This window comes from Chrysemys picta, chromosome 2 (assembly GCF_011386835.1).
Source record: "Chrysemys picta bellii isolate R12L10 chromosome 2, ASM1138683v2, whole genome shotgun sequence".
NCBI classification, from domain to species: Eukaryota; Metazoa; Chordata; order Testudines; family Emydidae; genus Chrysemys; species Chrysemys picta.
Genome location: NC_088792.1, coordinates 164850351 through 164872426, shown reverse-complemented (window position 1 = coordinate 164872426; position 22076 = coordinate 164850351). Strand labels below are relative to the sequence as shown.

The 22076-nt window shown below is 41.2% G+C and overlaps 1 protein-coding gene across 9 annotated transcripts in view; it reads left to right on the top strand.

Moving 5' to 3' along the window:
- The first annotated feature begins 101 nt into the window (after window positions 1–101).
- Window positions 102–22076, top strand: part of POLB (DNA polymerase beta) — a 37571-nt gene continuing 15596 nt past the window's right edge. For 6 of the 9 annotated variants that reach the window (XR_010598670.1, XR_010598669.1, XR_010598668.1 and 3 more), the window contains exons 1-11: window positions 102–315; window positions 1571–1628; window positions 4187–4253; window positions 4687–4761; window positions 5606–5664; window positions 6396–6445; window positions 9888–9939; window positions 10707–10761; window positions 11497–11569; window positions 15361–15431; window positions 17273–17359. Coding sequence is in view for 3 of the 9 variants with exons in the window: in XM_065584751.1 (XP_065440823.1) it covers window positions 255–315; window positions 1571–1628; window positions 4187–4253; window positions 4687–4761; window positions 5606–5664; window positions 6396–6445; window positions 9888–9939; window positions 10707–10761; window positions 11497–11569; window positions 15361–15431; window positions 17273–17359 (708 nt within the window). In the remaining 6 variants the exon portion in view is untranslated. The remainder of the gene's footprint in view (window positions 316–1570; window positions 1629–4186; window positions 4254–4686; window positions 4762–5605; window positions 5665–6395; window positions 6446–9887; window positions 9940–10706; window positions 10762–11496; window positions 11570–15360; window positions 15432–17272; window positions 17360–22076) is intronic. The other 3 variants (XR_010598673.1, XM_065584753.1, XM_065584754.1) reach the window with 2 other exon arrangements.

The window sequence follows — 22076 nt, the reverse complement described above, 5'->3', positions numbered from 1 at the left end:
CTGATGGGAGATGAAGGCCGAGAGAAACACTATCCCTCCCATGGTGCTGCAGGCTTCGCGCTTGCAGATAAGACGTTGACAAATTACCCACAATGCACTGCGTCTCGTCCTTTCTCCCCCGCGTGTGGGCGCGGGGAAGGAGGAGTCCGCCGCTAACCTCCCCGCCCCCCGCTCCCCAGGAACCGGAAGTTCCCTTGTTGCTCCCATCATCCTGCCTGCCCTAGTAGCTGTCGGCTGCCGGGGCCGGGGCCGCCATGAGCAAGCGGAAGGCGCCGCAGGAGAGCCCCAATGCGGGGATCACAGACTTCCTGAGCGGTGGGTTGGGCGAGCGAGCGGGGGCTGCGCCGGGGGGCGGGGCGGGGGCTGGCTATTGGCGGCGGTTCAGCGGCCGGGCGTGGCCTGTCGGGGAAGGCGCGTGTGAGGGGCACCCGGGGCCCCGGATTAGCCCGAATTTGGTGGTACCCAGAACCCGCCCCTGCCCAAACTCCGCCCCCCCCCCCCACCTGCCCAAGGCTCTGGGAGGGATTTTGGGTGGCGGAGGAGGTCTGGGGGTGCAGGCCCTAGTCTGGGGCAGGGGATTGGGGTGCGGGCTCTGGGAGCGAGTGTGGAGGGAGGGGTGTAGGGCTGTGGGGTGTGGCTGCAGATGAGGGGTTTGGGGTGTGGGAGGGGCTCAGGGCGAGAGTAGGAGTGTGAGGGGTGAGGGCTCTGTCTGGGGCTGGGGGGGTTGGGGTGCTGGAGGGGCTCAGGGCTGGGGCAGAGGGTTGAGGGTGCAGTGGGGGGGTAAAAGCTCTGGCTGGGGGTGTGGGCTCTGGGGTGGGGCAGGGCTGGGGATGAGTTTGGGGTGCAGGCAGGCTGCTCCAGGACGGGCCAGAGAGGAGGTCTCCCCCAGCCCTTTCCCTGCTGGCAGCAGCGAGCTCTGGGGGGAGGAGCCCCCCTTTCCCATCCCCACAGCAGCACACTCACCCCCACCACTGTCACCACATGTGCTCCTAGGGCCTCTCTCAGGTCCAGGAATCTCCCTCAGCTGCCCTGTGGTGGGTGCTGGAGGTGCTGTGTGTGCCTCCTCCCCTGCTGTTGCCCCTGACTGTAGCCTCACTGGGGGTGAGGGATGGGTGGCTGCCTCCTTGCCCAGCATGGGGCAGGAGTGGTGACTGTGGGCGGGAGGGGCGGGGGGGCCCTGTCCTGGTGGAGGGTCCTGCCGGAAAAGGGAAGGGTCTGAGGTGGAAGGGCAGGCTCAAACTCAGTCTGCCGTGGCAGTCGAGATGGGGGGCACTAGGGCCCTGCGGCAGCAGTTGCCACAGGGAGGCAGCATGGAGCTGTGGGGAAGAGGCAGGGGGTGGCAGGTGGGAGGGGGAGGACACCCGGCCCCAAATATTGGTGGAGCTGGGCTCCTGGGCTCTGAATATTGCTGGTGCCCAGGCACCACATGGGAATATAACTCGTCACCTGTGCTAGCCTGGTAATGGTAACCTGCCCGCTCTTGAGTGAGAACCGGTTCGGAGTGAGTGGTCAGACCCAAGTGCGTGTAAGAAATGTCTCCGTGTCTCTTTCCATTGCCCCTGGGCTGCAGAACTGGCGAACTACGAGAAGAACGTGAACCGAGCCATCCACAAGTACAACGCGTACAGGTAGGTGCGCCAGCGAGCGGTGCGGGTATCACCTTGTTCTCCCAACCCTCCCTGCTCTCAGCGCAGAAAGAGGGCTGTGGTGTCCCCTCTCCTGGGTGCCATGGGAAACTACTCCAGGCCCAGTCTTATTCAACAGGGATTGGTAACTGGTTAAAATATAGTAAACAAAGGGTAGGAATAAATGCTCCATTTTCAGCATGGAGAGAGGTTAATAGTGGTGTCCCCCAGGGGTCTGTTCTGGGACCAGTCCTATTCAACATATTCATAAATTATCTGGAAAAGGGGGTAAACAGTGAGGTGGCAAACTTCAGATGATACAAAACTACTCAAGATAGTTAAGTCCCAGGCAGACTGGGAAGAGCTACAAAAGGATTTCACAAAACTGGGTGAGTGGGCTACAAAATGACAGATTAAATTGAATGTTGATAAATGCCAAGTAATGCACGTTGGAAAGCATAATCCCAACTATACATATAAAATGATGGGGTCTAAATTAGCTGTTACCACTCAACAAAGAGATCTTGGAGTCATTGTGGATAGGTCTCTGAAAACATCCACTCAATGTGTGGAGGCAGTCAAAAAAGTGAACAGATTGTTGGGAATCATTAAGAAAGGTATAGATAATAAGATAGAAAACATCATATTGCCTCTGTGTGAATCCATGGTATGCCCACATTTTGAATACTGCGTGCAGTTGTGGTTGCCCGATCTCAAAGAAGACCTATTGGACTGGAAAAGGTTCAGAAAAGGGCAACAAAAATGATTAGGGGTATGGAATGATTTCAGTATAAGGAGATATTAATAAGACTGGGACTTTTCAGCTTGGAAAAAAGATGACTAAGGAGGGATATGATAGAAGTCTATAAAACCGTGACTGGTGTTTAGAAAATAAATAAGGAAGTGTTATTTACTCCTCATAACACATGAACTAGGGGACACCAAATAAAATTAATAGGCAGCAGGTTTAAAACAAACAAAAAGTATTTTTTCTCACAATGCTCAGTCAACCTGTGGAACTCCTTGACAGAGGATATTGTGAAGGCCAAGACTATACCAGAGTTCAAAAAAGAACTAGATAAGTTCATGGAGGATAGGTCCATCAATGGCTATTAGTCAGGATGGATAGGGGTGGTGTCCCTAGCCACTGTTTGCCAGAAGCTGGGAATGGGTGACAGGGGATGGATCAGTTGGTGATTACCTGTTCTGTTCATTCCCTCTGGGACACCTGATGTTGGCCACTGTCAGAAGACAGGATACTGGTCTAGATGGACCTTTGGTCTGACTCAGTATGGCCGTTCTTATGTTCTAAATTTAAGCTAGGCTCAGGGTCTCGGCTGATTCTAATTTGATTAACAGTGTTCTGCAATCTTAAAATTCCAATCCAGCCAGATACTTCATTATGCACTTAAGAAGAGACGTAAAACTTTTTTTGAAATTTAGATGGCATTTAAAAAAAAATGGTGGGTTTTTTCTCCCTGTTCTCCCCCCGCCTAAAAAATTGAAATATCTATAGTAATTACTTGCTTATTGAAACTAAAATTTCATTTTTGAAGAATGAGAAATGCGTTCTGTATAAGTTAGTTAGCATATAAAATGCTGTTTGGTATATTGATGAAATAGGTGTAAATTATTTAGTTTTGATTTGAATAATAATAAACATATGTTTTTGTCTATTGGCAAATAAGAAAAAAATGTTTGAAACTAGAAGACATCAGTATTTTTGTAAGCCAAAAGGAAAGTTTATACCCTTTAGGCTCAGAAATAGTATGTAAATAGACCTGACTTTATTATGCAGATACAGGAGAAACTTGTGTTTCCAGAGAGAGAGCTTGGAAAATGACTGTCCGTATAATGTAGGTAACAGAGCACAATATTTAAGGATCAACAGTAAATTCAGGTAGATATCCGAACTTTATAGTAACAACAACAACAACAGCAGATTCTTTAATAGTGTGTTATCATCACACATACAGTAAGTGTCAAAATAGTAGACAAAACTAGCCGTTCTATGAACCTGTGTAATATAATTTAAATTGTTACTAATGTATTCTTTGAAATGCTAGCCTCACTCAAGCTTTTCCTTCTTTCCTTTCTCTTTCACTGTTCATTCTGAGAGAAACTATTTCACAAGTTTCTTTTCATATTTTTCAATTTTTCTAAGCTGGCCCTTGGGGCGGAATGGAAAAAAATCTGCCCCTCCTCCCCACCCCCCAAATATCTGAGGTGGCTAACCAGATAAGTAGTTTTTGTAAAGTACTTCTGAATAACAGGCTCTTTTGTAAATTGTAAAACATTGCTGTTTACCTTATTTATAAAAGTCCTTATGTGAGCCGCTTATGTTAAAGTGAGGAAAGTGATATTCAGGTGGGGGGGGGGTGTGTTCCTGCTGCATGAGAAATAGGGGGTAGTTATACAGATGCCACTGCTCCAGGGTGGAACCACACACAGTGCACTGTAATGAGGGTGTACACAAAATGTTTGTCTGGTCATTTGATACTGTTCACTGAAGGCTGGAAAGTGAATGGAACTGTCTTTTTTTTCTATATATATATATATAGAAAAGCAGCTTCTGTAATATCCAAGTATCCAAGCAAGATCAAAAGTGGAGCTGAAGCAAAGAAGCTGGTAAGCTGTAAAACAGATGATAATGTTTTATCCGAGTTCCTATCATCCACACAATTAAATTCCATTTTGTGTTAATATTTTAGTGTATTATAATATACATTATCATAGTTGTAATTGAGGAGACCCAACAATATGCTTTTTTCCTGCATTTTCTCAGACTTCAGAGGTTTAAATTTAATGCAGGAATTGTAAATTTTGCTAAAAGCCCATTTTGAAATTTCACTGTAAAATAGGGAAAATTAGAGTCTGCTTCTGTTGCTCATAATGCTGCTGCTTACAATTATGAACATTAGCAAAATATTGTCTTGTAAGTTTGATTGTGTTTCTGTTTTGCAAGTTTCTGAATTTAGTTTTGTAGTTTATCCATAATGTCTGATGCTAGTTATCCTGAAGGTAAAGTTTCATTGACTTTTTGGTTCTGTTTCTTTTTTAGGAAGGAGTAGGAGCTAAAATAGCTGAGAAGATTGATGAGTTTTTATCCACTGGAAAACTACGTAAGCTTGAAAAGGTGAACCTCTTTGACCTTCTTCTCTGTGGGCATTTTTTTTTTCTGTACCTTCCAAGGCCTCCTGCTAACTCCATGCAACTGCTTTACTGTTTCTGGAGAGACTGAGGTCAAGCAGGAGGGAGATGCACGTAGACTGCCAGGGGAGTAGAAAGAAGGAAATGGGTATCTAAAAACAAAAAATCCTGAAAAAAATTGTACATCTCTGGAAATATTACAGGATATGATCAGTTTGCCTTCCTGCCTATTCTGTCCACCAAATTGATGAAGTGGGTTCTCGTGGAAGTTTGGTTTTAGCCAGGGCCACCTACCTTAGTCTGGACAGACATGTAGAAAGCTTCCTGCACATGGCTTTTCCCAGTGCACCTTAGTCCTGGCCTGCAGCACCCCCTCTTGTTCTAAATTTGGGCTCCCACCCTTCTCTTATGTACTTATTCCCAACATATAGAATTTACTTCAGTATATAGAAGGGTTCAGACAATGGCTTTAAAAATGCGGTTGTAAATCTAAATAGACATGTCAGCAAAAACTAAAAAGGACTTTTCTCCCTCCACTAAAAAAAGAACCAGCCTCACTTAAAGCCTTATAACATCCCTCTGAGTATCAAACTCTCTTCTCTGAAACCAAAGAAGGAAGCAAATTCTAGAGCCAAGGGCTTGGGCACTGAAAACCACCTGTCCAGATTCTTTCTGAGTGGATCTAGACAATCATGACATGAGTGTCTGATGTGTAGGTAGTAGGTCAGATCTAAAAAGACTACAGCAACTTTCAAGTGCAATAATTCACTGAGTTACTTTATGTTCCTGTGACTTTTCAAGTGAGTTAGAGAACAGTCTCTTTTCTCCAGATTCGACAGGATGATACAAGCTCATCTATCAATTTCCTGACCCGAGTTAGTGGCATAGGGTAAGAATTTTTTTGTATGGTTCTATCTACTTGTAGAGTTATTAACAGCAGTGTAGAAATTGAGGGTTTGAAGAAAGAATATGGAGATTGAGTTGGCAGCGGGACATCCAAACTGAGACATTAGAGATTCAAGACTGAGCCCAGGGGAAATGTACATTGGGGAAATGACAGTGAAGAGATGGTAGTGGAAGCCATGGAAGTGGATGAGGTCACCTGCTTATAACAGAGAGGGAAAAGAGGAGCAGACAAAAGACAGAGCCTTGAGAGATACTGACAAGAGCTGGAATGGAGAGGAGGAGCGACTTCCAAAAGGAATGTGAAGGAGCTACTGAAGAGGTAGGAGGAAATCGAGTTGATGATAACCCACTTTAGCCTTTCCATAGCCAACTTTTTAAGGTGGGTAACATTGTTCTCTTGCGTGTAGGGAAACCAAGGCGCAGAAAAGTTAAGTGACTTGTCCAAAGCCACTGTTAAAGCTGGGAATAGAACCCATGTCTCCTGACTCCCATACTCTTCCTCCATTTCCTGGTCCATGTATGCCAAGTTGAGGGAGAATGTGAGAATGAATGTAAGAAATGGCTTTTGTACTGGAGAACTAATTGCCTGATTATAAACTTCGGTGTAATCTGTTAGTAAATTCTAGTGTAATGTGCTACTGTTTGATATAACATTTTCTGCTGGAGAGGTTTCACTGTGTCAGTTTGGTTAAGAAGTGCCTTGATTCTTTGCAGTCCTTCTGCAGCTAGGAAGCTTGTGGATGAAGGGATAAAGACATTGGAAGGTGAGTGTACCATAAACCTTGCTGATTTCAGAGCCTTTGATTGGAAGAATGTGAAAAGGTTATGACTCAAGTTGTGAAAAACTGCTCACTGCGTAAATGACAGCAGTTATACAATTAAGGATAGGCATTCAGCATTCCAAAGCTGAGTCAGTGCAGGGAAGAAAGGCACCAGATAAATTTTCAGATGGGGATTCTCCCAAAATATGGGGAAAGGGAAAGTGACTCGGTTTGAAGAAACAGGCTTTTTCAATTGTTTCTTCTAGTGCTGCAAACTCTGAAGTGCATGGCTTTGGTAGTACCTGTGTGCTTATGTTGCATAAGTTTGATTCCACTGACACTGCATCCATCCCTTTCTTTTCGTTCAGCACCTAAGAGCTGGATGTATGCTAGATTCATACATTCTAAGGTAAAAAGGGACCACTGTGATCATCTCATCTGATTACCTACATAGCACAGGCTATAGAACTTTTCTGAAATAAATCCAGTTTGAACTAGAGCATGTTACATAGAAAAACATCCGGTCATGATTTAAAAATTGCCAGTGATGGAGAATCAACCTCAACCCTTGATAAACAGTTGAAATGGTTAATGATCTTCACTGTTAAGAACATGTAAGCTACCATATGTATTAAGTATCAGGGGGTAGCCGTGTTAGTCTGTATCTACAAAAACAACAAGGAGTCTGGTGGCACCTTAAAAACTAACAGATTTATTTGGGCATAAGCTTTCGTGGGTAAAAACCTCACTTCTTCAGATGCATAGAGTGAAAGTTACAGATGCAGGCATTATATACTGACACATGAAGAGCAGGGAGTTTCTTTGCAAATGGAGAACCAGTATTGATAGGGCCAATTCAATTAGGGTGGATGTAGTCCACTCCCAATAATAGATGAGGAGGTGTCAATTCCAGGAGAGGAAAAGCTGCTTCTGTAATGAGCCAGCCACTCCCAGTCCCTATTCAAGCCCAGATTAATGGTGTTAAATTTGCAAATGAATTTTAGTTCTGCTGTTTCTCTTTGAAGTCTGTTTCTGAAGGTTTTTTTGAAGAAAAAAAATGTATGGATGTAGTCCACTCCTCATCTATTATTGGGAGTGGACTACATCCACCCTAATTGAATTGGCCCTGTCAATACTGGTTCTCCACTTGCAAAGTAACTCCCTGCTCTTCATGTGTCAGTATATAATGCCTGCATCTGTAACTGTCACGCTATGCATCTGAAGAAGTGAGGTTTTTACCCACAAAAGCTTATGCCCAAATAAATCTGTTAGTCTTTAAGGTGCCACCAGACTCCTTGTTGTTTTCATATTCGTTAAGTCTCTTAGTGTGACAACTCATTTACTCTTGAAACCTCAGACTTTTTGGAGATTCTTACACATGATTTGAATGTTACTGGTGTGATGGAATGGGGAATTACTTGAAGATAGGATTGCTGCCTGTTGTGGTTGCTCTGTGAACATTGCTGTTAAAACTGCCATTTTCTTTTAAGGTCTTCTACTTTGATGGGTACTTTAATTGCACCTTAAATATTTTTGCCTGGGAATGTAAAGACGTTTTTTGGGACACAGGCTACTAGATAAGACCCTTTCCTTCCCAGGTTGCCCAGCCTTTCTCTCCCTCCTGCTCATTCTCGTGTTAGGCCACCACTGCCCCTCTTAATTTCTCCTTGGCAATTTTTAAATCAAGATCAGCTCTTTCTTTAAAAGATGTGATTTGGTTCAAAAGGAATTACATTGGGGAAGTTCTATGGGCTGTTATACAGGAGGTCAGACTAGATGATCACAATAGTCCCTTCTGGCCTTGGAATTTATGTTGTCATAAATTATATTCAGTAACTCCTCACTTAACGTTGTAGTTATGTTCCTGAAAAATGCAACTTTAAGTGAAATGTTGTTAAACGAATCCAATTTTCCCATAAGATTTAATGTAAATGCAGAGGGTTAGGTTCAAAGGAAATTTTGGGGGGCAGACAAAAGGCATTATATATTGTACGGTACTGTACTGTGGTTGGGAAGTGCCCCTGGCTTACCCCACACAGGTACAGCCCACTGCAGGCAAGGACACTAGGAAGCCCCTTTGCAGCAGCAGTGGCAGCTTCCCTGGAGAAGAACAGGCGCCGACTTTGCCGGGGGATGCTCCAGGCCCGCCTCTTCCTGTCCCCGCTTCACTCCAGGCCCACCTCTTCCCACCCCCACTCCACCTCCTCTCCGGAGCACGCCACATCCCTGCTCCTCTCCCCCCACTCCCCCCCTCCCCCAAAGTCCTAAGTGCCGCCAAACAGCTGTTTGGTGGGGGAAACGCTGGGAGGGGGAGGAGAGGAACTTGTGGAATGCTCCTTTGTAAAGTTGCTGCTCTTCCACGGAATCTTACAAGCAGTGGACAGAGCAGGCAGCCAAACAACGTTATAAGGGAGCATTGCACAACTTTAAACGAGCACATTCTCTAATTGAGCAGCGACATAACTTTGAAACAACATTAAGTGGGAGGAAAGCGGGAGGACATTGAGTGAGGAGTTACTGTATTGTGGCCCATAAAGTATGCAGAAACTGATTTTGGTAACTAGCTGTGCCAACAAACTGCTCCAAAACCAGTTCAAGTTACCATTCTTGCCAACAGACTAAAACAAATGTGGGGATTCTAGGCCATGCCATTTTGGAGATGTATCAAGCTGGGAAACAATCCTGGATTGGCGCTCCCTTTTTTGAGCCACATATTTTATCTTCACATAAGATCACACCTTGTCCATCAGTGCAGTCCTTGGACTGTGGTAACTTGCTTCAGAGGCCACTTCAGTCTGGGATGGTCCAAATCAAAAGACCACCTTCTGCTTCAGCTGTTCCAATACAGCTGAAGGTTTGGCCCTTTATAAATGTAAAAATCAACAAGTATGCACTGAGCACTATATTAAACATTACAATGACTACTCCTTACTGATTTTTTTTTTTTTTTTTTTTTTTTATAGGTTCACTATTTCCTAAAACAGTTTTGCTCAGTGACTAGAACTGACTTCTTGGGTGCAACTAAGTGAGGAGTCAGGGTTGTATGTGGATTTTGCAGGGGATGGGTTTTGTGGTGGGTTTTTTTTGTTTGTTTTTTGAGGGATTAAAGAGCCCCAGTCTAACCAGAGTAGAGTTCTCCCCTGAGCAGGCTTTTTGCTAGCTATTTTACACTGCCCTGCAATGCCCTTGCTGCAAACGCTGGCATAAGGGATGTGTCCTGTCATAGGGGTGTGGTTTTAGTAGATGCTACTGCATTCATTCTGTGAGCCATAGGGCAGCTTCCTCATAATTTACAAGCACAACAAAAACTCTTACCCTTTGTGTTTCTCTTTAAAGTTGCTGTTGCGTTAAATCATTTTTACAATGCATCTTTACAACAAATATCTATTTGCTAAAGTTATTTTCCTCCTCCTGAGTATTTTTTCTGTCATTCTGCTTCTTCCAGATCTAAGGAAAAATGAACACAAGCTAAATCATCATCAGCGAATTGGGCTAAAGTAAGACAGTTTCATTTTCATGGACATAGTTGCTTGGCTTCTGTAAAAATTCCTCCAGAGGCCAGTACACTCTTTAAGATTATAACAACCATAAGTAGCACGCTTAATAGGTAAGATCCAGTTCCATCCCCTGTTCTGCCCTTTTCTCAGTTGCTCATAACTTACCCAAACAAATTTCTTTGGGGATGAAATTAGCTGTGCTTGGTCGCAGTCCAAAGATGCATTGTTTTAGAAAGGTTTAGTCAGCTCAGCCTATCCACTTTTGAGTTATTAAAGGTGGCGAAAAAAACAGGCTTTTCCTCTCAGGTTCTGATTTGAAATGTTGTGTCTAGATCACTGAGAGTCTAAATTCTAGAAAAATTGATGGTTTGGGTGCCTCTGACCACTGGTTAAGGAAAGCTTTCTGTTTGCTGCTGCTGAGTCAATTCTTAAAGCCATGAAGTTCTTGTCCCCTTTGGAAGGCTGCAGAAGAAATTCTTGATACTGTATTCCTGTATGATAGCAGTACTTCCTCTCCCCTCTGAAATCTGTTTTAATGGTGGTGAAAGAGAGGACCTGCGGTGATGGGAATTTATGAGGCGTTTGAGACTAGCAAAAGGAACCTGTGAGCATTGGTTTGCTATCACTGTCTAGGTTATTAGTTTCTAATCAATTCTAATCAATCAGTTTAATGTAAAATGTATGGAGTTTTATCTAATGTTTGCTTGGTTAAATTTTAAATGCACTGCCTTACTCATAGTCATTCGACTTCTTAATTATTTGTACAGATATTTTGAAGACTTTGAGAAAAGAATCCCTAGAGAAGAGATGTTACAGATGCAGGTAAGATATAATCTTCCTCAACGAAGTAAGGCAATGAGAACAAATGAAGAAGGTGTTGTCAGTAGCTACCGGTTTGGTGCTCTGCTCTTGTTCAATGATAACAGTCAGCTGCGTGCGTGTTCCCTCTGTGTGCTGCCCCAGCTCTGCACAGATAGCTGACACAGCAGACCCCAAGAGAACCCCAGTGACCACAGACTCTAATAAGGTACGAAGGAACCCGAGCCAGGTTTATTGTCAAACCAAGTACAGTAATAGTTTCCCGTATGTATGTCTACAAAACATACTATGAATTTGTGCCCCCTGGCAATGGACCAGCTCAGTCAGTGGCGGGAGTTTCCACTGCCCCCTAGGCCAGTCAAAGATGCGCACTCCGGGACCTACTTTTATACAGTTACAGGACAGATTACTCATCCCTACTGACGTATTGAAGTACAGCCCCTTGACTCATTGGGGCCTGTCTCCTCCTTTGATCGTGTTGTTTCTATCCACCATGCTGTCCTTTTGACCCTGTCTTTAAGATGCACTTGCTTCTAGCAGCCCTCTTCTTGCCAACTTCTGTGAGTGGGGCCTGCCTCTGGCTCATAGCCCAGCTTTTGCTTAGCAGTGCTTGGAAGTACTTTGCTTCAGGCCTCAGACTGAGCCTCTGACACAAGAGGTTATGTTTCAGGGCCTCATCTTACTACAGAGGGTAGCTCAAATGATTTGATCTTGCTCTCTTTTTTTTTTTCTCAACAGGAAATTGTATTGAAAGAGGTTAAGAAACTGGACCCCGAATATATTGCTACAGTCTGTGGCAGTTTCAGGCGAGGTTGGTACTGCACTGTGCCGTCACATTTACATCATGGTTCTAGAAGTCAAAACTTACTGACAAACGTCTGAATTGTGGATCTTAAGATTGTTGTTTTTTAATTTGTACTGATGTGCATAGTCCTTAATGCAAAATCTGTTACACTGACCAGATGGAATAAACTTACTTCTTGCTTTTTGCTTAGACTGACTAATTCAGTTTGTACATATAAGGCTATGGGTGCGATATAAAAAGAAGCGGAGTAGGATGCTGCGAATTGTAAAACCAAAGAATAGTTTCCTTTAAATTTTCCTTCTCCTCAAAACTCTCGCATCTGCTCCAGAATTACTCTGGAGTTTTTCTTATTACTGATGTGCAGACATATAGCATAACAGAACCTTGCTAATTCACACAAATAACACCCATTGAAAATTACTTCCTATTTTGCAAATTTCAGTAAGTGAACCAACTCAATTAAAAAATCAAAGCTAAAATTTCATAAAATGTGACATGTTTACTTATTTTGGCATCTGTAGTTTAATCTTTTATGATTACTTCTACTAGTGTAGTATGAAGCATAAGAAACCTCACTACTTTAATCTATTGTTTGCTGAGCAGTGTGAGGTTAACTAATTTTTTGTGTGAATTATATATGAGGTCCTCCAGCTTAAAAAATTAAAAACTTTATAAATGTCATTGTCCATAATCAGCCACTGTTCACGCCAGTAGTAAAAAGTCTAGCATTCGAATGAAGAAAGACTAATGAAGACTTGAGTATATGTCATGTTCCCCAATTAAATTTTATTTTAAATATACCTATGCCAGACGTAGATTTACTACAAAATAGTTGTTAAGCAGTTTAGAAGTTGTTCTTATTCAAAATTGCATTTATTAAATAACAGTGATCTGTCTTTAAACACCATAACACTATATAAACATTAAGAATAAGAGGCACAGAGATGCTACTTTGCTGTGTGATCAAGAAGTCAAAGTACTAACTTGGCTGGTTGGCCTCTGTGGAGCAAGTCGGTGATCTCAGCTCAGTATCCAAGGAAAAGTATCCACATCACACAAGCTGCCACCAAAATTGGTACTAATTGGTAAATGCTTGACAGTTTCATCAGAGTCCCATGAAAATTAATCCACTTCTTAGCTCTGTTGGAGTCTCCTGTCATAGTCAACATATGAGAGTCAGTTTGTTTCAGTGCGTTGTCTTGCACAAACGTAAACTGATGAGGGATCCACAGATGCATCCACATGTTAAGCTGACATCGCTGCATGGTTGGTTTTTTTTTTGTTTTGTTTTTTTTTTTTTACCAAAACCTACTTTCTTTGCTCGTGTTTCCTTTTGACTTTTTCTCTTCTGCTATTCTCGATGGCTTTAATTGCAGACCAACAAGTCTGCCGCCATCCTAATTTCTCAGCACCAGCAACTTCCCATGTGTTCAGGTTGACGTGGCCAGCTTTTAAGTGAGCTTTCAGAGTGTCATGTCATTTTCATTGGCCCCCCAGCGTAGGTGCTCCTGATTTCAATGGTCCTTAAAATATGGCTTTGCGGAGTTGTGTAGCATCCATATGTACAAGGTGACCAGCCCAGCAAAATTGCGCCTGTCTGATTAGGAATTCAGTGCTAGTTATGTAGCACTGGTCCAGAACTTCAGTATTTGGTGTCCTGTCCAACCATTTGATTTTATAGTTGAGATGCATACAGCACATGTGAAAACTCTCTAGTTGCTTCAAGTGCCTGCTATAGTATGTCCATGTTTCACTCCTGTGGAGAAGAGTGCTTAACATAATTGCATGCTAGACAGTAATCTTGGTGTGAAGTCTAATGTCTCTCTCATTGCAAAGGTGGCAGCAAAGTCAACCATAGGCAGAACTGGCTCTAGAAATGCACTGCGTGATTTCATAGTCAATTGTGGCATTATCAGATGAAGTGTTGCCAAGATAGTAAAATTTTTCTACTACATTAAGCACTCTTGTCAGCAATTACTATTTCAGCGGCAAAATACATTTTTCTGGGAGCAGTCTGGTAAAGTACTTTGGTTTTCTTGAGGCAGATAGAGTCCAAATAGCTTTGCCGATCTAGAAAAGCCATCTATCGGATGCTGCATGTCTTGGACGGTATGTGCTGGGTGTTGGACAATCATCAGTGAAGAGGAACTCCCTAATGAACAAGTCGATTGCTTTAATGTGAGCACAAAGACACTGGAGATTGAAGATGCTGCGTAGTCTTGGAAAGAATCTAGCAGCATAGCACTAAGGACAATGGTAAATAGTGTAGGTGCAAGTGCACAGCCCTGCTTCATGCTGTTCGTGACAAAGGCTGTGATGAAGCACCATTTTCCAGCACTCTAGCCAGCATGAATGAGTGCATGATGGTTACAAATTTGTGTGGCCAGCTTAGGTCAAGATTCACCAGAGACCCTCCTGACTAACAGTGTCAAAGGCCTTCATCAGGTCTACAATCACCGTATAGAGATCACAGTTTTGTTCCAAGCATTTTCACAAGCCGAAAAATCATGTCTGCTGTTCTGTGTCCCAAGCGAAAGCCATGCTGACTCTCTGAAATGTTATTGGTGATGTGGAAGGATCTGGGGAGCAAGACGCAAGCCAAAATCTTCCCAGCAATGGAAAAAATCAAGAAACCACGATGGTTGTTGCAGAGTACTCAATCACCTTTATTTGTATGTATGAACAACTGAAGCACCCTTGAAGTCTTGAGGCATGGTCTTCTGCTCCCAGATGTTGAAGAGCTGTGTAAGCATTTGAGATGTTTGATAACCACTATGCTTATAGATTTCTGGCAGCATTCTATCTAAGCCAGGCACCTTTCCTTGTGACAGTTGTTTTTTTGGCGGTTTCTGTCTCAGTAACACTGGCAGCCTAGTGAGTCCTTCATGTATTGGGAACCATGGTACACCATCGATAGCAGCTTTTGAAATTGCAGATGGATGATTAAGTAGACAAAGTGTTCAGCCCAGCGTTGGATGATGTCTGTCTTGTCTGTGTAGTATACTGCCATCTTCGCTATGGATGGGAATGCTGCCACAAGATAATGCATGTACAGTACTTGACTCATTGCATGAGGCACATAAAGCTTGGTTATCTGTCAAGACTTCAATCACTAAGAAAGCCACCTGTCACAGCTCTAAACAATCTACTCTGTCTAAGCTGTGTAAAATAAAAAATGATTGGTGGAAGCACACAGCAGAAAATATTCAACAAGCTGTGGAACAGAAAGACCTTAAATGCTTTTACTATCAATTGAAAATGGTTTTTGGTCCCTTATGTAACTTCTTAGTATTAGCACATTAGGGTTGAGATAGTCAGGGCTGGCGCAATCCATTAGGCGACCTAGGCGGTCGCCTAGGGCACTACAATTTGGGGGGCGGCGACCGCGGCGGTATTTCGGCAGCGGGACCTTCCGCCACCTCTCTGGGGGGAGGCATTTTGGGGCAGGACCTTTCGCCGCCTAGAGTGGCAGAAAAGCTGGCGACGCTCCTGGAGATAGTGTAGAGGCTGCCTTATTAATCATAAACTTAGAAATGTAGATTTGGAAGGGATCTTGAGAAGTCATTTAGTCAAGCTACTTGTGCTGTGGCAAGACCAAGTATATACTTGCACCATTCCTGACAGGTCTTTGTCTACCCTATTATTAAAAACCTTAATAACTATTCTGTGCTAGTTCTGCGGATAGAGGAGCTTCTCTTCTTTTCTTTAGCACTAAGATTCAAACACAACCCTCTATGGTCTGTTCTTAACTGATATCAAGACTTACAGCTTTTCTTCTTCACTCTTTGCTTTCTCAGGTGCGGAATCAAGTGGGGATATGGATATTCTCCTGACCCATCCAAGTTTCACTTCTGAATCAACCAAACAGGTGCCTGTCTTTCTCTATGCAACTTATTACTATTTAAAAGCTGAGTTTTATGAACTTTTATCAGCAAATCATAAAATCATAAATTCCTTTGCATTTGGGTTCATATTGCAGCTTTTTGCATTGATTCCTTGACACCATAATAACTTTTTATAGTTTATTAATAAAATCCTGAATATTTGGGAATTAGCATTATATGGGGAATTATGCAAACTACCCTTCATGTGTTTGGATATGACACGTTTTAATCATTTTGTAGAAGTATTTTGCATAACTCTTATATATGCTAAAGAAATTTCACTCCTAATATATTGAACACAATGCATGCAGGCCTGGCTCAATAGCTAATGCTTTGCAATGCAGTGAGGAAGATAAAGCTTATTTCAGTCTCTTGCTCCTCAAGCCACCAGGGAATTAGTGCTTAGTCCCTGTGGTGAAAAGGGTGTAATCCCTTTTGCCTAATACTACAGAAGTGCTCGAAAATGCTGGTTGTTTGCAACTGGAAGGACAGTGGCCAGGACCATGGAGGGCACAGAGTAATCAGACAGCTGCTTGTTCAGTGTAATGTGCTTGGTATCTTTTTCTTGTTTATAAATTGAGTGTACTTTTCTGTAGCATTATATAGTGATCCTGATTTATATCACGACCAAAAAAAAAGGCCCTGCCTTCTTTGAGACCATATGCACTTTTGGCAAAAAACAGGCTTTTATTATCTTGTCACCAAAAATAGCTACTTTCAGGAGAGTCCCCCACACCTCCCAAAAAAAGCATTTGTGTTTTAAAATGGAAAAACGTTGTCTCACAAGACACTTAATGCATGCTTGACTATTGTATCTGAAGCTATGAGCCTCTTATGAGGCACACCAAAAATGTCATTAATTTACATACCAGTGTCATTACACTCTGTTCCAGAGTTCCTTTATTCTGCTGGCAAGCTATGCAATTAAAGTGGAAGTAATGGATTTGAAGTGTCTACCAGTAGCAAAGTCTTTATTTTATTTTTTATATATATATATATATATATCAATGTCTCCCTCTTCCATTCATTATCACAGACACTGAGGGTGGAAACTCAGCAGTGGATGAGGGCAGACTTAAAGTAGTAGGGTGATCCTGTAATTTTGTGCTCCCAAATATTTTGTTTGAGTGTAACCTCAACTGTTTAGAATTTCCAGGATCACATTTTCTGAGGTGTCAATTGCATCATTCTCTTAAAGAGTTTTTCCTGTAGGCAATTGCATATATTTATACCGTTGACACACTTTAATCACTTTTTTTTTAAATAGGTCTTAAAGAGGAATGAGGTACCTTTTTGTATGGAGCGAACCAACAGAATAGGAAACTAATCTCCCACCGTATAGTATGCCACAGAACAACATTTAACCGTCACTGAAAGTTGGCAGCGCTATTCTTTAGTATTTACAAAAGAATATTTCTAGATTAAATCAAAGCAGATGCTAATGGACCTATGGAAACTAGCAAGCCACAAAAACAGAAGGTCATTAATTTAGAAATATAAGATTTTAAATTGTACAAGTTTTGTCAACTCTAATGAAAATACTTCAGTGCTCTTCTTTGTCTTGCAATACAATAGAGGTTTGAGAGAACAATTTTCCTTAACCAGATTCTCAAGTAGTGATTTATTTATGGTATGTAGTTTCTGCCAAAGTCTCGGAAAATATTTTTTCAGGACCAGATTCTATCATTGAGATCTCCTTGGTTTTCACAAGGACATATTGTACATCGGTGGGTCACGTTGCTGGTAAACAAACAGGTTCCTCTTTCTTAGTTAAGTAATGTTTCATTTCACTTTGTTTACTTTTGACATTAATTATTGTTTCCAGCCAAAGCTTTTGCACCAAGTTGTAGAACAATTGAAAAAAATCCACTTTGTCACAGACACATTGTCAAAGGGTGATACGAAATTCATGGTGAGTTTTCTTTGAATATTTCATGTAAAAGACAGTATCTCTGTGATTGATATACAAGAAATATGCTGCTTACTGTTACATATCTCTGATTAAAAAAGGAAAGTTTATGCAGTAACTCAGAGTAATAGTTTTTATCATATTAACTTCCTACAACAATCTGTCTGTTTGCAATAACCAAAGAAGCATTTTATCCTATTGTGTTTATATAAAAAACAAAAAAAAGTCTCTCAGCTACATGTGTGGAAATGTTTGTAATGAACATTTTCCTTTTGTAGATTAATGTGCAGTTTTGCATTCTTTATATTGTAAAAAAACAAACAATACAAAAACAAGTAGTATGTAAGTGAGTGAAAACTCTAAATCCTATCCCCAGGTGACTTACTATCAGAGTCCAGTATGTCATAATGTTCAACACATCTCCATCCACCCTACCAACTACTGTACTCGCTTTCTAATTCTTTTAATGCTTCCCCGCACTGGCCTACCCTTTCCCTTCTCATGCCCCACTACACACCTCTTTACTAACACATCTCTTAGGCCAGATTCTCAGACTCAATGTACACTCCCACTTTGTTGTCACTGCCTCTAGCCTATAATGCACTTTCAGCTCCTTCAGCCTACACTGGATGATGACCCTGAAATTTCTCGAATTCACAATTTGGTCTAGATAGCCATATATTCGATGTGAAACTCTCCAAGATTCAGGGGAACCATCTTCTGCTGTGATAATAGCCTCTGTTACTTGAAGATGTGAACTGCTCTGGTGTGAGTTTCTGTATCATCCAGAACTAATGGCATATGAGAAATTTTGTGGCTAAGCTCGAACATCTTTCTATTAATTTCACATCTAAATCAAAGTAAAGGAAAACACCTTCTCTCGGGCTTGACATTCAGAAATAGGGCATTCCTCTGAAAAATTACATCTGAAGTCAACCATCAGGTATTGTAGAACAGAACATGAAAGGAATCTTTGACCCCAGAATAGCTGTGAGGGTTTATGACCAGTCTTACATTTCATTGTAATGTACCTTATCGGGGGACAGACCTTTAAGCTAAGCTCTCTTCTTTGTGTGGAAGAACAAGCTGAAGTCGTCTTTTTCAAAAGAGAAGTTGTTTTTGTTTTGGTTTTTTGGGGGTTTTTTTTTTTTTGAGTATTGAGTGAGTGCTATGATGTTTCACTTCCACCTGGAGTTTTGTCTATACAGGCTCCAAATACCTTGTTCTTAAAGACCGATGAAAAGTTAATCCCAACAGATGGGTAAAACCATAAGCCACAGTTATGACTGGACTGAAGACAGTAATTGATTAGTTCCATTCAATCTTTGATATTAGCTTGATGATAATCTTCAGAAGCCAGAGATTTGTGGGACTGGTGTTGCTGGGCATGCTGTGGGAATCCACTTTTTGCTAAATGATCACCATTAAGTTTATACTAAACCATTATATTCAGATAAACCACAGAAAAGAATGTAAAATATGAACCAGCTCCTACACAGTAACTGTTTCAAGTGGATATAAATATCTATTCTTGAAATTTATGAGACTGTTAGAGGGAAAGGTATTATCAGGTGGTTCCGTATATTTTCACTTGAAGTAAAGGGGATGAGAATCAGAAATGGATTTCTGTGCTCACCTCAGTTAAACTGTGTACAGTTTCTTGTGAAATTAAACTCGTTTTTCCTGGCGTTTCTTAGAAGGATAAAATCAGTGAAGTTGTTACACTCCGTGCTCCTGGGACAAAAACAAAATATAAAGAGTAAAATTAAATTGAACTTCATCCCAACACTCTGGGCTATTCCCAGTTGCTAATTTAATAGAATGGCTCTTATTGATGAAGAATATATGCAGGATAGCTGCTTGATTGCCCCAGACTATGTAGTGCATATGTTTATGTACTTGTGTGAGGCTTTCAAGTAGCAAAAGGAGGAGAGGGAGGACTTTGTGGCTTTCACTGATCTGCTGTGGCTGATATTTAGAAGGGCCTTTAAGTAATTAGCAGAAGCTGCAGGGATCCATCCAAAGCAGTGACCACTGATAACCCACCAGCTGGTTATTTTATCCAATGTTCGTTCTTGGGATAAGCTCTTTGTAATGGAATCAGATCTATGCCAGAAACTGGTCACACTGGGATTTATGTCTGGCCAAACTAAAAAGAATTCTGTAGAGTAGCAGTGAATTGTCTGGTGTCTCACTCTGACCTAGGATATTTCCGTTTTCTGTCCTCTTAGCCCCAGAGCTCCTCTGATCAGAAATATTTCTATTTTCTGCTAAGGACACTGTGTGATAGGAAACAAAGTGGTAACATTTTTGACTATAGTATTTTCATTTTCTTGTGTCTCCACTACACGTTCTATTCTTTATTTTTTTAAAAAGACACAATTCACTGATTTTTTTGGTGCATCTCCCTTTCAAAGCTATTAAATAAGTGATAGTGGATTTGAGATGAAATTCAGTTTCTGTAGCAGTAACTGCTACTTCACCTTGGCCAGCCCTTCTGATATTAGTACCAACTTGCTCTGAATTTAAATCTTGACCAATAGCTTTTCCAATCTACAAGTCTATAAGAATGTGACATTTTACTGCCTGTGTTCTGTGTAAAACAGTCATTACTGGAGAGGACACTGTTGATGTGTCAGGGTAGAATAAGTAGAAATGGCAGGCAGTGTTGAAATCTTGGGAAAGTAAGCCGAATCAGGACTGCAGCTGAAGTTAGAAATGTCGCAGAGTGAAGACAACAGAGTGTATAAAAGAACCCATAACACGTTCCAAAAGGATACAGAATTGTTGAGCTTTCAGAACAAACGTAATCAGGGAAGGAAGGGAAAAACTTAGTGTAGCTGGAATACATTTCTACAAGGTTTTTCGGGTTTCCTGTGTAAACAGCTCTGATCATTCATCGCAACTCCTCTTCTCCCTCATCCCCTGTCATCCCAGACAGTTATCAACTACACATAACATAAAGATTGAAGGTGAATTAAATGGATTATACAGTGATTCTTTCTGTAAGAGCCTTTCTGCTTTTTTTAAATGTCAGAAAATACCTTTCTGTTCTGACTTGCATTGGCCTCAATTTTTATCCATGCTTTTCCCCTGCTTTTCTGTTTAGCTGTAATTTTCCATTCGTGACCATGCATTCTCAGCATATTTATAATTGCAAAAGTAGAGGCCTGGAAGTTGGGACTCTGGAGTTCTATTTGTGCCTCAGCTTCCCAACCTCAAAACAGTTAATTACCTACTCTGTAGGGAGGTGGTGTATTTTGATTTTTTTTTCTCAAATCTTGTGTTCTTTAGTTGAAAGGTGGCATAGAGGTACACATTATTCTGCTCCTTCTGTTTTAGCTGCTGTGTTAGGGGATTATGTCAGTTGCTACTCAGTTATGGAATTGACATGTCTATGTCCCTGAAGCAGGGAGAGATAGTTGAGATGTCCTTTTGAGTCCTTCACTTAACTATATTCTAGCTGATTGTGTGCCTTTAGGAAAGGAAGAGGGATTCCTTATGTTTAGTAGCTCTCCAGTTTAGTATCAAAAAAAGTTCATGCTATCTGGGGAAAAGGGCCTGGTTTGTGTAAAAAGTTTGAGACACCAGGCTAGTTTCAGCCTTGAGTGTTGTGATACTTGCAGAGTTTAGATTTATTTATTATTTAGGAGGTTTTTAATAAGTTTACAAATCTTTGCCAAGTGAGTATCAGAAACGCAATAAATATTACAAGTTAGCTTTTGTTTAAAGAGACATTATACAGGAATATTGTCATCAGATCTTTATATTTAACATATTATAGAGTGATTATAATTAAAATCCCTATGTTGTTTCTAGTGGTCTTACTAAAGTGAGTGATATCTCAATATACACAGTTACCAGACCTAGCTAATCTGATGTATAATATTCAAAAAAATTGGACAGGTATATTGGGTTTTTTGCAGGTGAATGTATTTTTTCTGAATATTAAAGGTAACCAAATATCTAACTATCTATTTGTCCTCTGTCTATTTTGATGGGTACGTAACTGATGTGTTAATTTTTCTATAACAACCACCATCTATATATAAATATAATAATTTTAACCAATCCTCTACGGTTGGGCTATTTTTCTTTTTTCAATGTGAGGCTGCAATCAGCCAGGCAGCTACAAGCAGATGAGATTAATTCTTCATTTCCATTTTTTGTGATCATTTCCATTAGAAAGCCTTCAGAGGATTAGCAAAGGATCATGTGGTAATAATATCCAGCAATTTGTGATATTTGGTTACTGATCGCATACTAATACTCTCTGACTGGACATGTCCACCATATAGGCAAAAAATAATCCTCTTTCACCACAATTTCTCCAACATTTATCCCCATTCAATCTATATTTTTTAACCTGACTGGTGTGAGGTACCACTGAAACAGTATCTTAAAGAAGTTTTATTTTATTGTGCTGCATACTGAAGTTGTTGGTACTCTTTTCCAGATCAGACCCCATTCTTCTGGGGTAATTTGTCTACCCACATCCTTTTCTCAGTGTCATATATAGACACTATTTTGTTAGGAAAGCTGTCTGCAAAGATTAATATAAATTAGTTATATTTTTTGTTTTGTTTACAGGTTGCCATCACTTCCATTATAATTAGCTTTCTGTTTAGAAAGGTTTCAGAGTGGTAACCGTGTTAGTCTGTATCAGCAAAAACAACAGAGTCCTCTCTAAGGTGCCACAAGGACTCTTTGTTCATTTTGT